The 18,715-nt window shown below is 42.5% G+C and overlaps 1 protein-coding gene across 1 annotated transcript in view; it reads right to left on the reverse strand.

The window, feature by feature from the left end:
• Positions 1–210: 210 nt before the first annotated feature.
• The window catches only part of LOC311144636 (synphilin-1-like), a 34,836-nt gene continuing 16,331 nt past the window's right edge, over positions 211–18,715 (reverse strand). The window contains exons 8-10 of the mRNA XM_084180684.1: positions 3,148–3,317; positions 2,677–2,766; positions 211–2,523 (exon numbers count right to left, since the gene is read on the reverse strand). Of these exons, the coding sequence (XP_084036810.1) occupies positions 1,638–2,523; positions 2,677–2,766; positions 3,148–3,317 (1,146 nt within the window). The 3' untranslated portion in view covers positions 211–1,637. The remainder of the gene's footprint in view (positions 2,524–2,676; positions 2,767–3,147; positions 3,318–18,715) is intronic.

Consider the following 18,715-nt stretch of genomic DNA (forward strand, 5'->3'; position numbering starts at 1 on the left):
TATTTTTGTTGTAATCATTTTCTAAAAACCTGTTTTCGCTTTGTCATTATGGGGTATTTTGTGTAGATTGATGTGGACATTATTTTATATAATCAATTTTAAAATAAAGGTTGTAACCTAACAAAATAGGGAAGCAGTCTGAAAACTTTCCGAAAGCACTCTGTGTGTGTGTTTGTGTGTGCACACAGAACAAAAATAAACACAACATGTAAAGTGTTGGTCCCATGTTTTATGAGCTGAAAAAAAAACATGCCAGAAATGTTCCATACGCACAAAAAGCTTATTTCTCTCCAATTATGTGCACCAAATTGTTTACATCCCTGCTAGTGAGCATTATCCTTTGCCAAGATAATCCATCCACTTGACAGGTGTGGCATATCAAGAAGCTGATTAAACAGCATGATAATTACACAGGTGCACCTTGTGCTGGGGACAATAAAAGACCACTCTAAAATGTGCAGTTGTGTCACAACACAATGCCACAGATGTCTCAAGTTTTGAGATAGCATGCAATTGGCATGCTGATGGCAGGAATGTCCACCAGAGCTGTTGCCAGATAATTGAATGTTCATTTCTCTACCATAAGCCGCCTCTCCAGCGTCTACCAAGTGGGTGTGCCTATGCCCTCCCAAGCCCACCCCTGGCTGCACCCCTGGCCAGTCATGTGAAATCCATAGATTAGGGCCTAATGAATTGATTTCAATTGACCGATTTCCTTTGATATCTCTAAAATCAGTAAAATGTTGAAATTGTTGCATTAATATTTTAGCTCAGATATACAGTACCAGTCAAAAGTTAGGTCACACCTACTCATTCGCTTGATGTTTTTTGCGACTGCACTTGAAGAAACTTTCTAAGTTCTTGAAATGTTCCGTATTGACTGACCTTTATGTCTTAAAGTAATGATGGACTGTCGTTTCTCTTTGCTTATTTGAGCTGTTCTTGCCATAATATGGACTTGGACTTTTACCAAATAGGGCGTATACCCCCCCCCACCTTGTCATAACACAACTGATTGGCTCAAACACATTAAGGAAAGACATTCCACAAATTAACTTTTAAGAAGGCACACCTGTTGGTGACTACCTCATTAAGCTGGTTGAGAGAATGCCAAGAGTGTGCAAAGCTGTCATCAAGGCAAATGGTTGCTATTTGAGAATCTCAAATATATTTTGATTTGTTTCTCACTTTTTTGGTTACTACATAATTCCATGTGTTATTTCATAGTGTAGATGTCTTCACTATTATTTTACAATATAGAAAATAGTAAAAATAGAGAAAAGCCCTTGAATGAATACGTGTGTCCAAACTTTTGACTGGTAGTGTATATCTATAGATATCTCCTCCTAATTGTCTTTTTACTGGCCCTGGGTGAGGTCAAGACCAGGTTGTTTATATTGATCTATTTGACCGTGTCAGAGTAGCCAGTCATTTGTGTAGTATTAAAAAACATTCTGATAATGTCTCCTGTCATGTAGGCCTAAATAATGTAAAATTGCATGAAATGTGTTTATAAAAGGCCACATTTTGTTCCCCATGTGTGTAAATCCTAAAAACGCTTCTGCTGAACTGTATACTACTACGCAAATGTGATGATAGCATGCATCCCCAACTCAAACCATCTTCACACAGCTATGTTAGTGCCCATCTGGACTGGTTTTAGTCCCAGTTGTTTTCCTGCCAGGTGAGCCCTGGGACACACCACAGTTAGACTGTTTGACAGTGGGAGACGTTTGGACGTTATTATTGTTGCTGTTCTGATTCCCACTCAGCGATTCTATTATGGAGCGGAATGCCCCGAACGGGCGCTTCACTGTCTCGGAGCCTGTGGTAGTCCTAAATCCGGCCCCCTCTTTACTGTGGGCACCTTTGGGCGGCTCACTTTCTGGTGGCCCAGTCTTGTGAACCACCTGCTCGTCAAAGGTCACCCTCAGTTTTAAGTTCTGGGAGGTCTTCCTTCGAGATGATGGCGATTTGAGTGCACTTTTGGGGCTCGTCGTGATCTTTTGTCCGTTGTTGTAGTCGGGGAAATCTCCAGCAGCCTCCAGGCCACTATTGTCCGACGTGGGCGAGGGGTTGTATCCGTCCATGGACTTGGAGGTGCGCTTCTTCATCACCAGCTGCAGGCTGCCGACGGGCTCCTCGCTCTCTGTGATGGGCAGGTGGCTGGGTCTCTCTAGCCGCGCCCCATGTTTGGCCTCCTCGGGGGGGTAGGTGTCGGAGTCGGATTCGCTGAGAGAGCGCTGCATGATCTGCTTGAGTCTGGCCAACTTCAGCTCCCGACTCTTGGCCCCTGGATTGGCCTCACTCAGACTAGGTGGCCCCTCTCTGGAGCCCTCCTTGAACTCCAGAGACAGCTTCTCCTTGGTGCACACCTTGTCTGAGATGTCCTTGCCCAGTAACTGGCGCAAGACTGTGTCGGAGTCTACGCTCATCTGCCTCAGGATCCAATGGCCGTCCCCCGGGCTCCCCTCCGCTGTCAGGGTCATCTCAGGCCACGCCTCCACAGACATGACATGGGAGCTGATCACCAAAAAGACATGGAAAAGTATGTATTAGTACACTGAGTCGATATAATGTACATTTACATGAAAATGCTTGTCATCAATGTGTAGACGGTGAATGATGAGCTATTTTCAAATGGTGTACAGTACAGTTTGTGGTTGCAGATCAGACCTTGTCGATCGCGAAGGCAATCCTTCTGCTTTTGAGGGATCCAGGAGTAGCTGAACTTGATTCTGTAGAGCTATCCTCTCTGTATCTTTTCTGAAACATAATGATAACACAGATAAAGGCAAGGTCAATTGATGAGCTATGGAAGTCTTCATCTCCAACACATTGATTCATTCAAATGTTGCTCCTGAAAATCGAGCTCTGATGTGAAGAGGTTTATCACCATGTGCATGCTAAAATGCTACATTGTCTGAAAGACACTATTACACTATTTTAAAGAAATCTTACTTTCTTTTTATCCATTGGTGTACAAACTAGGCTAATGTGGATCTGAAATAACACCCTACTCCCTTATATAGTGCATTACCTTTGACCAAGACCCATAGGCCTCTGGTCAAAAGTAGCACACTATGTACGGAATAGGGTGCCTTTTGGGACAGATCAAAAGTAATCACATAGGAGCCTTCCACTCACTCGTTGAGCTGCTTGGTGAGCTTGACCACCTGGGAAGCCAGCGACATGCACGTCTCCACCACCACCAGGTAGCGGGTGCAAGTAGTGTGGCCCTGCCGCTCGGCGCTCTGGGAAGGCCTCTCGCCGCCCTGGTTCTGCACGGTAACGTTGGAGCCGTACTCCACCAGGGTCTGAGAAAGACCAGGGACATGCTGCTTTGTCAGTTCAATTGTTTTCATATCACGTGGTAAGCGCTCCAAACAAAGACCTATATGTTGTGGTCCTATGGTTTTAACAGTCAAAACAATAACACACGTCATTTCGAATTTTGGGAAAACAGGACCTCACTCAAGTTCTGTGAACAAACGTTCTAGCTGAAACTCACTTCACTCAACAAACGTCTAGCTTAAAATGTCAAGCAGGTGTGATGAAAATGTTATGTTGGTGCTTTTCTATTTACCAATTTCTGTGTTCATGCAAATGACTGATTGAACGAACCCCCACTATCAGTATCTGCAATTTGGCAGTACGCCCAGACCCTTCTTTTGAAATCTCAGTTTCAAGGTCTCAGCTTAGAGAAGAAGCCTTGTGAGGTATTGGTCTGTCACATAAATGACCCAGTATTTGTCGGTCACATGAATGAAACAAACGTTAATTATGAATAAGCTAAAATCATGCATATATGACTTGTCTGCAGTACATAAGAGAACTAACAGGACTGCCCCAGCAGAGCTTCTGACAGACGTTCACTATGGTGTATTAAGTTTGTTGGAACCTCTCCAGCGCGCTGACAATAAACAATGATTCATTTAAGATTGACTTTGAGTGTCCCTGTATAAGAATTTCCACGACAATTTGGCGTCAGCGAACAGGATGATTGATCTGCCTGTGGAGCTTTCCAGTGGGGGTCTGCGAGGAAAACCGGTGGCGCATTTTATGAAGCGTGAGGGAAATTCCCGTCTGACCAAAATACGATGAGACCTGCCCAGAACAGACCCTTACTGTGAGCTGCCCAGGAGGAGACACATAATTTGCGAACAATTGAGGGACGGCAACTGATTTCAGTAAGTCAATTTAAGTGAATCTGTATAAAAATAAAAATACATGATACAAAATAAAATCAAGGCTAGTAACGCATAAAAAAAGGTACCCATAGTCTTATAGAGAGAAGGCTATTCACTAGTTTTATGAGAAAACTAGAGCGAGGACGTAACGGTATCATGGAAAGCTCTGCTGACAGCTGTCTGTAAGCATTTACAGTGAGGGAAAAAAGTATTTGATCCCCTGCTGATTTTGTACGTTTGCCCACTGACAAAGACATGATCCGTCTATAATTTTAATGGTAGGTTTATTTGAACAGTGAGAGACAGAATAACAACAAAAAAATCCTGAAAAACACATGTCAAAAATGTTATACATTTATTTGCATTTTAATGAGGGAAATAAGTATTTGACCCCTCTGCAAAACATGACTTAGTACTTGTTGGCAAAACCCTTGTTGGCAATCACAGAGGTCAGACGTTTCTTGTAGTTGGCCACCAGGTTTGCACACATCTCAGGAGGGATTTTGTCCCGCTCCTCTTTGCAGATCTTCTCCAAGTCATTAAGGTTTTGAGGCTGACGTTTGGCAACTCGAACCTTCAGCTCCCTCCACAGATTTTCTATGGGATTCAGGTCTGGAGACTGGCTAGGCCACACCAGGACCTTAATGTGCTACTTCTTGAGCCACTCCTTTAAGTGCCTTGGCCGTGTGTTTTGGGTCATTGTCATGCTGGAATACCCATCCACGACCCATTTTTCAATGCCCTGGCTGAGGGAAGGAGGTTCGCACCCAAGATTTGATGATACATGGCCCTGTCCATCATCCCTTTGATGCAGTGAAGTTGTCCTGTCCCCTTAGCAGAAAAACACCCCCAAAGCATAACGTTTCCACCTCCATGTTTGATGGTGGGGATGGTGTTCTTGGATGCCAAAGAAGGCATCCAAGGCAGCATTCCTCCTCCTCCAAACACGGCGAGTTGAGTTGATGCCAAAGAGCTCGATTTTGGTCTCACCTGACCACAACACTTTCACCCAGTTCTCCTCTGAATCATTCAGATGTTCATTGGCAAACTTCAGACGGGCATGTATATTTGCTTTCTTGAGCAGGGGGACCTTGCGGGCGCTGCAGGATTTCAGTCCTTCACGGCGTAGTGTGTTACCAATTGTTTTCTTGGTGACTATGGTCCCAGCTGCCTTGAGATCATTGACAAGCTCCTGCCGTGTAGTTCTGGGCTGATTCCTCACCGTTCTCATGATCATTGCAACTCCACGAGGTGAGATCTTGCATGGAGCCCCAGGCCGAGGGAGATTGACAGTTATTTTGTGTTTCTTCTATTTGCGAATAATCGCACCAACTGTTGTCAACTTCTCACCAAGCTGCTTGGCGATGGTCTTGTAGCCCATTCCAGCCTTGTGTAGGTCTTCCAGCCTGGCGGCAGGTAGCTTAGTGGGTAAGAGCGTTGTGCCAGTAACCGAAAGGTCGCTGGTTCTAATCCCCGAGCCGACTAGGTGAAAAATCTGTCGATGTGCCCTTGAGCAAGGCACTTAACCCTAATTGCTCCTGTAAGTCGCTCTGGATAAGAGCGTCTGCTAAATGACCAAAAAAAAAAAAAAAAAAAATAAAAAAAAATAGTCTACAATCTTGTCCCTGACATCCTTGGAGAGCTCTTTGGTCTTGGCCATGGTGGAGAGTTTGGAATCTGATTGATTGATTGTTTCTGTGGACAGGTGTCTTTTATACAGGTAACAAACTGAGATTAGGAGCACTCCCTTTAAGAGTGTGCTCCTAATCTCAGCTCGTTACCTGTATAAAAGACACCTGGGAGCCAGAAATCTTTCTGATTGAGAGGGGGTCAAATACTTATTTCCCTCATTAAAATGCAAATCAATTTATAACATTTTTGACATGCGTTTTTCTGGATTTTTTTGTTGTTATTCTGTCTCTCACTGTTCAAATAAACCTACCATTAAAATTATAGACTGATCATTTCTTTGTCAGTGGGCAAATGTACAAAATCAGCAGGGGATCAAATACTTTTTTCCCCTCGCAGTATAAGAAATGTCTATGTGGTCTGCAGCCACTACAAAATAACAAGGTATTTTTGAATACGGGGTGTTATTTATATGTACAGCAAGTAGCGGCAAGAGAACCGTTGAAGATGCACATGAGGTAATGAGGGAGATTACTGAGTGTGTTTGGGAATAGTACTAAGTGTTGTGTGATTGTGAGATATGACATATTAAGCTGATTGAAATTTGGCTGATTGATATTTGGATAATAAATGGATTTAAATTATTACTATTAAGATTGACATTTTGCTATGAATTACTGAGTGAATGAGAGCTGTCAGGGGACTAGCTCACGTGTGAAACAGTGAATGAATGCCCCAACCAGTTCTGTGAGCTGAGGTTTTCGAACGTAACGTTATCTAGGGTTCTGTCCACCACCGCCGTTGGATCTACAGGTAGAGGATAACATGTCTCAGAGGATAACATGTCTCGTTAGTGACGAGGATAACATGATAACATGTCTCATTAGTAACAAGGATAACATGTCTGAGGTTAACATGACTTTAGATTACATGAGGATAACATGACTCATCAGTGGAGTTTGATGGTATAACGTTATTATGTATGTGGAGATATGAAAGAAGAGTATTATTCCCGAATATGCTTTTAAATAGAACACTAGTGAATATTTAAAGCCCTGTATGAATAGAACACTGGTGTACAGGAAGAATGTGATGTAACACATGTATAATGGATTACTAGAGATAAAGTAACATAATATTGAGTATAATGGGTTACTAGAGATATGATGAAGTAACAATAGAAATAATAATAATATACAACTTGCCACACAGATGCACGGAAGTAGTGTAAAAAGCTAACAGAAGACATAGAAGGCACAGTATGCGGGTATGTGAGGATGTATTGTGATGGAAGGTGTGGTGTGCGTTTTTGTGTTTGAAAAAGTGTGGCGTTAAGTGAGTGAGAAAGGAAATGGTTGCATATCCCAGAACCAACGTGTGTCTGTGAGCAGGGGTTGTGAGAGAGCTTTCAATTGTGTGCAGATGAGGGAAATAGATTTGAAAATAAAGTATACATCTAATCAATTTTTTTATTGTCCTATCATGATGGAACGATCCCCAACCCTATATCCTAGACACCCACCTGAGCGACCCATACACCAAAGAGAAGTCCCCATCTGTTTTATGGCCCTGCTGTGAGTTGCCTATATGCAGCCAAAACAGAAAAATAAATGCGGTCAGAGACCTACTTGAGCAGCACCGCCCCCTCAAGATTCTGAGCCTGCCTGGCAGGGTTAGTCCTACAAAGCCAAAGCCCCCTGATGGGAGAGCATAATATACAAGGAAATTCTCAAAGCTGCTAATGAGAACCTTGACGACCTTGTACCTAGCCGGTAGGGATTCCGGTGGGGTACCCCCACCCAGGTAGTGGCACTGCTGGCAACACTGGCTGCAGTAACCCATGGGGAGGGGGCTCACACTCGGACAATCAGAGAGGGGGAATATTATTGTGGCCCTGGTGGCACAAAATAATCAAAGGTCTGACTGCACAGAGATGCTTGGGAAAATGGTTACAACGGGGGACCAGAGTGTTTGTGTCTCAGGGGAAGAGGGTGGATTTGATCTCCATTACCTAGGACTTGACATAGATTAATCAAATCTCACATTGTTGTCAATTTTTGCTCAATCTTGCATGCTTCCTCAAACAGCTGTAACTGTATATGCATTCGTAAATCAGGTCCTTTCTTGAGTTGGAATCTGGGATGTAACAACCGTTGAGCATCTGATCTTATGGTTGATTGTGGAGGAAAGGGGTGGAGTGTGTTATAGTATATGTGTGTGTGTGTGTATTTATCCCACATCTGTTGCAAGGGGGTAAGGATGAACCACAATAATTGTTTGTTAAAATAATAATTGCTTGACAAAAATGTAATGTAATACAATGGCAATCCGGGTTATAGGTAACAATCCTACGCGTGGACTGCCGACATTATTACGTATATTAATTGATAATGATGGAAATTAAGATATCTATTCAAATATCTTGCATATATATTTTTTTATAGCTATATACAGTTGAAGTCGGAAGTTTACATACACTTAGGTTGGAGTCATTAAAACTTGTTTTTCACCCACTCCACAAATTTCTTGTTAACAAACTATAGTTTTGGCAAGTCGGTTAGGACATCTACTTTGTGCATGACACAAGTAATTTTTCCAACAACTGTTTACATACAGATTATTTCACTTATACTTCACTGTATCACAATTCCAGTGGGTCAGAAGTGTACATACACTAAGTTGACTGTGCCTTTAAACAGCTTGGAAAATTCCAGAAAATGATGTCATGGGTTTAGAAGCTTCTGATAGGCTAATTGACATAATTTGAGTCAATTGGAGGTGTACCTGCAGATGTCTTTCAAGGCCTACCTTCAAACTCAGTGCCTCTTTGCTTGACATCATGGGAAAATCAAAAGAAATCAGCCAAGACCTCAGAAAGAAAATGTAGACCTCCACAAGTATGGTTCATCCTTGGGAGCTATTTCCAAACGCCTGAAGGTACCACGTTCATCTGTACAAACAATAGTACGCAAGTACACTGCTCAAAAAAATAAAGGGAACACTTAAATAACACATCTTAGATCTGAATGAATGAAATAATCTTATTAAATACTTTTTTCTTTACATAGTTGAATGTGCTGACAACAAAATCACACAAAAATTGGAAATCAAATGTATCAACCCATGGAGGTCTGGATTTGGAGTCACCCTCAAAATTTAAGTGGAAAACCACACTACAAGCTGATCCAACTTTGATGTAATGTCCTTAAAACAAGTCAAAATGAGGCTCAGTAGTGTGTGTGGCCTCCACGTGCCTGTATGACCTCCCTACAATGCCTGGGCATGCTCCTGAAGAGGTGGCGGATGGTCTCCTGAGGGATCTCCTCCCAGACCTGGACTAAAGCATCCGCCAACTCCTGGACAGTCTGTGGTGCAACGTGGCGTTGGTGGATGGAGCGAGACATGATGTCCCAGATGTGCTCAATTGGATTCAGGTCTGGGGAACGGGTGGGCCAGTCCATAGCATCAATGCCTTCCTCTTGCAGGAACTGCTGACACACTCCAGCCACATGAGGTCTAGCATTGTCTTGCATTAGGAGAAACCCAGGGCCAACCGCACCAGCATATGGTCTCACAAGGGGTCTGAGGATCTCATCTCGGTACCTAATGGCAGTCAGGCTACCTCTGGCGAGCACATGGAGGGCTGTGCGGCCCCCCAAAGAAATGCCACCCCACACCATGACTGACCCACCACCAAACTGGTCATGCTGGAGGATGTTGCAGGCAGCAGAACGTTCTCCACGGCGTCTCCAGACTCTGTCACGTCTGTCACATGTGCTCAGTGTGAACCTGCTTTCATCTGTGAAGAGCACAGGGCGCCAGTGGCGAATTTGCCAATCTTGGTGTTCTCTGGCAAATGCCAAACGTCCTGCACGGTGTTGTGCTGTAAGCACAACCCCCATCTGTGGACGTCGGGCCCTCATACCACCCTCATGGAGTCTGTTTCTGACCGTTTGAGCAGACACATGCACATTTGTGGCCTGCTGGAGGTCATTTTGCAGGGCTCTGGCAGTGCTCCTCCTGCTCCTCCTTGCACAAAGGCGGAGGTAGCGGTCCTGCTGCTGGGTTGTTGCCCTCCTACGGCCTCCTCCACGTCTCCTGATGTACTGGCCTGTCTCCTGGTAGCGCCTCCATGCTCTGGACACTATGCTGACAGACACAGCAAACCTTCTTGCCACAGCTTGCATTGATGTGCCATCCTGGATGAGCTGCACTACCTGAGCCACTTGTGTGGGTTGTAGACTCCGTCTCATGCTACCACTAGAGTGAAAGCACCGCCAGCATTCAAAAGTGACCAAAACATCAGCCAGGAAGCATAGGAACTGAGAAGTGGTCTGTGGTCACCACCTGCAGAACCACTTCTTTATTGAGGGTGTCTTGCTAATTGCCAAAAATTTCCACCTGTTGTCTATTCCATTTGCACAACAGCATGTGAAATGTATCATCAATCAGTGTTGCTTCCTAAGTGGACAGTTTGATTTCACAGAAGTGTGATTGACTTGGAGTTACATTGTGTTGTTTAAGTGTTCCCTTTATTTTTTCGAGCAGTGTATAAACACCATGGGACCACGCAGCAGTCATACCGCTCAGGAAGGAGATGTGTTCTGTCTCCTAGAGATGAACGTACTTTGGTGCAAAAAGTGCAAATCAATCCCAGAAGAACAGCAAAGGACCTTGTGAAGATGCTGGTGGATAGCAGACTTTAAAACAATAGACATTTAATAAATATTGAAGCATAAAGTGAATATTCAACAGAGATAGGTAATAAAAATATAGAGTAACTTTTTGAAGGTATACTAAAATGGAAACAATGCCTTCCAATATGAAGAAAGTTATGTTTGTTTTGTTTTAAACTTTGCAAAAGGGGAAATACCAGTCCCCTGGTGCCCTTTTGTAAATATGCAAATTGATTTTCTTCACATGCCTGCCTGTAAAAGGAAAAAATATGTTGGTAATGGTTGACAGTTACTCCAAATGGATAGAAGTTTTCCCCACATCAAGTGATATGTGTACTGCTGTTGTTATTTTCTTTTCTTTGTTTTTGTCTTGCTTCAATAACAAATCTCACCAGATTGGGTCTGCTGGATGGTCGGGATTTCTCCCTCAGGATTAGCCCTCTGACTCCCTGACCCTGTAACTCTGCGGTGAGATCGCCAAGATGATAGGGGAGTATAAGCCAATTTGGGGGGAAAAAATGGTTTCAACTGTTATCATCTTTGACATTTCTTTTAGAAATCTGTATGAAGAATATTGGTAGTAGTAATCATTTGTCATACAGTAAATAATTTGTCTGGATTTCCTGAATCAGGAATGCCCTAAACTAAACTGTTGTTCTGGTCTGTCCTCTCTCTCAAGGTTATGGCGAAGGTGACCACAGATGTGTCTAGATGCTTGGAAGGGATAATTTGACCAAGAACAGTGTGAACCTCAACCCCCCCTAACCGGCTGAAGTAATGGCGAAAATGGCGTTCACTATGGTCCTTCACCACTTCTACCTTGAGGCATGAGTCCGAGCCAGCAACCTGTACACAGCATCCAGTCGAAGCTATCAACTACCCTTTCTCTCATGCCATAATTTAGACTAAGAATGCATTGAGATACCAATCTGTCATTACAAGTGATGAGAAAAGTTAATACTAGAAAAATATGAATATACTGTATGTCAATGTAAATGTACATTCTGCCAGTGTGCTAAATTGAAGGTCTTAAATTAAAGTGATAGAACCAACGTGAAGCACCAAGGTCTGTCATTCTAAATTTGGGTTGGATAATTTATCAATAGTTATAATTATGATTTGGAAAGCCGAGGCTTCTATAGACAGAGCTATGACCCTAAATTGTGAGGAGAGACACTAGATTGTAGCTTGGGCTAACCTTGCCCCAATCTCATTCTTAACAAGGTTGGTGTGAAACTGTTATAATGTGTTCTCTCCCTCTTCCCTGTGAAAGTCAATATGCATGTGCCCTAGACCAAATTCGGGAGATCTCTAGAGACGTAGAGACAATTGGAAACGCTAAAAGAATTGCGTAAATTGGCCCTACAAAACAGAGAGGCTCTTAACTATCTTTTGGCAGGTCAAGGGGCACTTGTGCAATTATTGACGATGAATGTTGTACTTTTGTCCCAGATCACTCTTCTAATATGACTGATCTCGCTGAATACATTGCCACTGTTGCTAAGAATAATTCCCCACAACCAAATCAGTCACTTGCAACTTGGTTGGAATCCCTGTTTGGAAGTTGGGATCCCAAATTGCTAAATGGGCTGCAGCGTGTTCTTTTTCTTAGTTTGTCTAAATTGTGTTATTTAACATGCTGTGTATTTCGGATAAATTCACTCCCATTAATAGAAGTATAACCTTTATTATGATGATAGTATCACCAAACTAATTAGAGTGTATAACCCAGAATGAAGGGTTTAAAATGATGAAGTGTACAACGACTTTCAGGCTGGAAAGGTCAAACGTGTGCTAACCTATAGTTAGAGCAGGGGTATTCAACTCTTACCCTACGAGGTCCGGAGCCTGCTGGTTTTTGTTTCTACCTGATAATTAATGGCACCCACCTGGTGTACCAGGTCTAAATCAGTCCCTGATTAGAAGGGAAGAATGAAAAAACAACAACAATGGAACTGGCTTTGAGGTCCAGAGTGGAGTTTGAGGGGTGTAGAGGATGTGTGTTGTTTAAGGCGAGATCGAGGTTAGCCAAACACCATCTAAATTCTACTCTGCCTGGGTCATTGTCCACAAAAACTGAGAGATCCTGAGTGGACACTGCACATGCATGGCTGGGTGAGTAACGTTACAGTGGTTTACTTTGCAAGCAAGCTACGTTTTAATGGGCGTCCTAGTAGAGCTCACATGTGAAATTCACTGTTGAATCAAACAAAAAGTCACTTACTCTGTGATGGTAGCTCGATGTTTCATGCACTGGCTAAACTCCGGACTGAATCACGTTGTCACTTGCATCACATTGTGGACAGTCAGGCATGAATAAGCAAATCAACAACTCCAATCTGAACTGATAAAGGTAGAATGAATTAACTTAATAAACTAATGTTCATGCCTAATCTATGTGTATTAAGTTACAGATTTAGCAACCAGTCACAAAATAAAATGTATCCGTCTTCATGTAGCAAAGGAGAGGTGTGTAGCCATTTACAATGGGTGGGTCTAATCCTGATTGGTTAAAACCACATTCCATCCGTTGTCTATTCCACAAGTTACCACCGGCTAAATCTATGTTGAAATGCCTATTTACTTTGTTCCATCTGACTGCGCAATCCACTGTCTCATCAGCCCAGCCAGGCAATTTATAAAACTTGATCTCCACTATAAAAAGCATCTAGACATTCTCACATTTCTTTTAGACTAACATTTCGATTTCAACAACTGAGATTTGTATAAACCTTGCTCTCTGTCTCTCCGACATTTGCAACATTGTTTCAATATTCAAATTCGATCTCCAGATGTCCCATAGTAATGAACGTGTCGGGAGTTGGGATGAGACAGACAGGCAGCTTTTCTCAGCCAGTCAAAATCATTTTTAATTCATTTTTATGAATATATACAAAGAACTATCAATAGAAAACAGGTAAAACGAAATGAAGTGCAGCTAGTTTGCAGTCTTTCCAGAGTCCGTTTGAAGTGATTGTGTTAGCTGTGTTGTTGGCTAGTTCATCTGAACAAGTGTCCTGACGAGAGAGCATATTTTCTACGCCAGGCGAAATCGCGCATAATTCGCTCATTGTTATGGATGCATTCAAATAAATGTCACTAGAAAACAGCTTAAACAAACGCAAATGCAGCTACTTTGCTGTTATTCTGGCTGCACTGTTTGAAGTGACTAAGTTAGCCGTAGTTGTCTAGCTAGCAAGCAAGGGATAAGAATGTTGCCAGCCAGTTTGCGTCCATAGATACAGAACGACTGGGTCGCGTCTCCTGCAACCGAACCGATAGAACGAACGACTAGCCGGCTTGGGCAACCTTAGATTTGTGTTGGGATTGTCTTGTGGAAGGGTGAAATAGTATGAATAAATTATTCAAAATAAAGTTTAATGAAAATATGTAAATCATTATTTGATTATGTTGATATAGAAGTGATAATGCCCGCGATGCCGGTGTTTGGAGGATATATTGGCATGGTTTGCCGGCCCTTGACTTCGTCTTGGGCCTAACAACAACCGTGCCAATGAAAACATGTACTAACTGTAAGTCGCTCTGGATAAGAGTGTCTGCTAAATGACTAAAACATTTAAAAATGTAAATATCCTCCAAACACTGGCTTCTCAGGCATTATCACTTAAGTAGGCACTGTTTTGGTGACAGTGGAGCAGTGTGTTCTGACGGGACTTCAGAGTGGTCCATCAGTAACATCAAAACTGTGTGTGGTCACGGGTAACAAAGATGGTAAGAATAGAATAGAATTACCATCACTTGTTTCATATTTCAGGCTGATCCAAAACCAGTGGCAGGATTAAACTTCTCCAAGCCTTCTGTTGGGAAGCTCCTGCCACAAAAAGTGGCATGTGACCTCTGGATGACAACTCTAGAACCCAATGGTTTTCCAAGAAAGCTTTTTAAAGCCCTGAAGGTAAAACTTAGGTCATAATTGGGCCAGTATAAAAAAAAAATGTATTCACTAACTGTAAGTCGCTCTGGATAAGAGCGTCTGCTAAATGACTAAAATGTAAATGTAAATGCAGTAGATTTTGTATAGAGCCCCACAGTGGAGGTGTTGATTAAAGTCACCTTGTCTGAGAGAGATTTACATGGTTATCAAAACGTCACGCCAGGGTAAGCCTACACAAAACACAGCCCTTATTTTAAGTGTTTCTAAAATCCCCTATGAGAAAAATGAATGGTGGAATTAGAATTGTTTGACTGCTAGGTTTTATGGGTATTATGACACCTCCACTGTGAGGCTCTATTACACCAGGTAGATCTACACCACCTTGTGGCATGAATGAGAACTGTGATTATCACCAAGATATGACAATATCAGCCATAGAGCGCAATAGTAATGGCATCATTTTGTAGGCACTAACGGAGGCTTACTGCTCCATGGCTCGTTGGTCAAAGCCTACTCTTGTAATCAGAATCAAACGTCATTGTGAAAAACACATTCAATCACAATCAACAATGTAGTGCAGGACAGTACATGCAAGACGGGTTTTGCATGTTTGTTTTTAGGGAGTTATTCCAGGCAGTGCTCTGTTCACTGTTGTGTGACAGCAGTGAAACAGACAGCACCAGAATCAGGGATTCCAGACTTCATTGGCTGTGAGGGAGAGCAGGGCAGTGAGATGGAACCAGAGCCAGGTGTAGGCAGCAGAACATCCCCATTGTCCCTACCCCACAGTGAGCATGGCTCCACACTGATGGCATTTTAGACAAAATGGCACTGCTAGAAATAAAATGCCCAGTGATCCCCAACAACAAACCCCTCAAGTAAGCTCACAGCCAAAAACCTTGACATTAGAGTGCAGCATGGACAGTATGTAGAGTACCCAAAGGGGCCCAGAGGTTACTACATGCAAGTACAGATGGGCATGTATTGTCTGGGGCTGCTGTCAGCCAAACGTGTTATGTGGGCCCAATCAGAGCACATTGAACTAGAGGTTCTATTTGACAAGGTCTTTGTCAACACCCACATCAGGGGGCTCAGGAGCTTCTACTTCCAACACATGCTGCCAAAGTTGGTAGATGACTTCATGGAGGGAAACGCTGCAGGTATGCAATGAATAACTGGACATTGTTCACAGGCATTAGATTAGATAGAACTGTAATGAATAGAAGCCGAGGTAATTCCTTATTGTAAATGTCAGAGGCAGGTGTGCTGTTATATTTCCATGATCTGCATGGGTTTCTCCAACACATACACTTAAGAGCAGTACCCATAAAATCATCTCAAATACACTTATCAAGATCTAGATCCATTCAAAGACTCAAACAAATGTCACTTAAAATAGATATATTTCAAATGTCTAACCTCTTTAAAAACATTCTATACAGTCATTTAACCTGACACTCTGACCTCCTGAATTGACTTCGTCCCCTTGTGGATGATGGGACAAGGAGGACCACACACTTGGCTGAAAAGTACTCTCTGAAGTTGATGCCTCGATCTGCCATCCCTGTGTCCACTTCATCCAGAAGGTCAAACAACCCAGAGTTGTTTATTATGACTGTGTCAATTGCATGGCCACCCCAGACGCTAGACAGAAAGGTAATGGCTCCTGTGGGGCTGATGCCAAGAAGAAACTTGGAGTTGTGACTTATTGTGGGAGTATGTTACAGCTCGTGTGTAGACTTGTGGGCCTCTATGAAAACGTCACTGCAGTTTGTGATGCACCTGACATGTCTGAACTTGGATGTCTTGAAGAGGGGAGGTAGATTTCTTCTGAGCTCTTTACTGGATGGCCAGTGGATAAGACACTGAAGTTCTCTTGCCATGACTTCCAACCACTCATGAAAGACGCGTCACTGTCCCAGCACTAACATTGAAGCAAAATGCCAAGTCATAGTGGGTAACACCAAAACATGCTGTGGAAAGGTATGTCAGAGGGAAGACCTGTGTAGAATCTAGTGGAGTCTTCATTGTTCAAAACACGTTCAGGTGGACTGGTTGTCATCTTTCCTGTAGTTAACTCTCAAGGCATTTTACTTTTTCTTCTAGAGAATACACTTTTCTCTTTAATTCCTTGTTGTCTTTCTGAAGCAGGTCCATGTCCAGCATGGACAGATCTGTGCCCACAGACACGGAGTGTGGCTCTTGGTCTGTAGCCATGGGAGGTTCTCCAACCTCAGGTGTTTTATCCACCAGATCCTTGTTTTGCTTCCTCATGTACCTTTCCAGCTTTTGAGCACCATCAGTGGTCCGTCTGTTGGGAAATAAAGAGGGTGTGTAGTCTGGATGGACTGGGTCTGTCGATGGCTCACCTAAAACAGAATAACAAACTATTTTTTTTTTTTGAATATACTTAACGCCAATCATTTGTAGTCATTTAAACTTGTAGATGAATTAAAACCTCTACTGTCTTAAGTTTTTGTGGATCTGCCGGGCATGTAAAAACTGAAAGTGGAAATTCCTACATGCATTTCCTACAGAAGGCTACATTGACTCAACAGTAAAAAACAAACAAAAAAAAAACAATGAAAAAAAATATATTGCACAGTATTGGCAAAGTTCTCATACTAAACCATCTTTGGTAATGGGGTAAAATAGGTTAAGATAAGATTTTGGGATAGATTACCCATGTCGAACTTTGACTTGTCTCCACTGTCACACTGTTAACAACGTCATATGATGTAAAGAGATGACAGCAGAGGGTGTTGCCTGATGCTGACAGAGAGTGAGCGTTTTAATCATTAAAACAGAGTTGTGCATCTCCAACGTGAATCCTCCTCGTGGGTGAATTTTCTGTTAGAAAGTGCTTCATATGCGAAAACCTGGTTAGTTAATCTAGCAAGCTACTGTATGTTAGACGAAATAACCGTTAGCCAAGGTAGCTAGCTAACGCTACTGGTTAGCTTACGTAGGCTTGTCTAGCTAGAAATCGAGCTAACTAATATCTTAGTCGTATTTCAGACTTTGCTAATAACGATGACCTTCGTCTTACAAGCTAGCTAGATTTTTAATTAATTGTATACTATTGAGCTTACCTGAAATGAAGTGAGTGCTGCAGACCCCTGGTATGATTTTTGGGCTCCCTTCGGACTGCAGTGGGCCAAGCTCGTCGCCTTTCCTCGTTTTTTTGGGAAATCTGAACATTTTTATATTTGATAAGGCATTTGTGCCTGACCTCAAGCCACAACCAACAAAAGAACAGCAACTACCAAAGTTGGTCCAATGAATTTAAGGCTAGTAGAATAACAGTATTATTAGTATTACTAGTAGTAGTCGTATAAGAACAACAAGTTTTCGGACAGGAAGTTGTCAGGGGTCCCACAATTATTTAGAATGCAAGCGCGCATTCTATTATAACAATCAACAGGGGCGCAACTTTGGTTTTAGAAGTGAGGGGACATACAGTGCCTTCAGAAAGTATTCAGACCCCTTGACTTTTTCTACATTTTGTTACGTTTTTAAAATGTTTTGTTCCTCAATCTACACACAATACCCCAAAATGACGAAGCAAAAACAGGTTTAGAAAATGTTGCTAATTTATTAAAAATAAAAAACTGAAATATGCCATTTACATAAGTATTCAGACCCTTTACTCAGTACGTTGTTGAAGCACAGATGAACTCTGGAGCTCTGTCAGAGTGACCATCGGGTTCTTGGTCAACTCCCTGACCAAGGCCCTTCTCCCCCGATTGCTCAGTTTGGCTGGGCGGCCAGCTCCAGGAAGAGTATTGGTGGTTCCAAACTTCTTCCATTTAAGAATTATGGAGGCCACTGTGTTCTTGGGGACCTTTAATGCTGCAGACATTTTTTTGTATCCTTCCCCAGATCTGTGCCGACACAATCCTGTCTCGGAGCTCTATGGACAATTCCTTCAACCTCATGCCTTGGTTTTTGCTCAGACATGCACTGTCAACTGTGGGACCCTATATAGACGGGTGTGTGCCTTTCCAAATCATGTCCAATCAATTGAATTTACCACAGGTGGACTCCAATCAAGTTGTAGAAACATCTCAAGGATGATCAATGAAAACAGGATGCACCTGAGCTCAATTTCGAGTCTCAGAGCAAAGGGCCTGAACACTTATGTAAATAATGTTTGTTTTTTATTTGTAATAATAACTCCAAAAAATTCTAAAAACCTGTTTTCGCTTTGTCATTATGGGGTATTGTGTGTAGATTGATGAGGATTTATTTTTATTTAATCCATTTTAGAATAAGGCTGTAATGTAACAAAATGTGGAAAAAGTCAAGGGGTCTGAATACTTTCC

Source organism: Coregonus lavaretus, assembly GCF_964263955.1.
Source record: "Coregonus lavaretus genome assembly, chromosome: 17".
Taxonomy (NCBI): Eukaryota; Metazoa; Chordata; class Actinopteri; order Salmoniformes; family Salmonidae; genus Coregonus; species Coregonus lavaretus.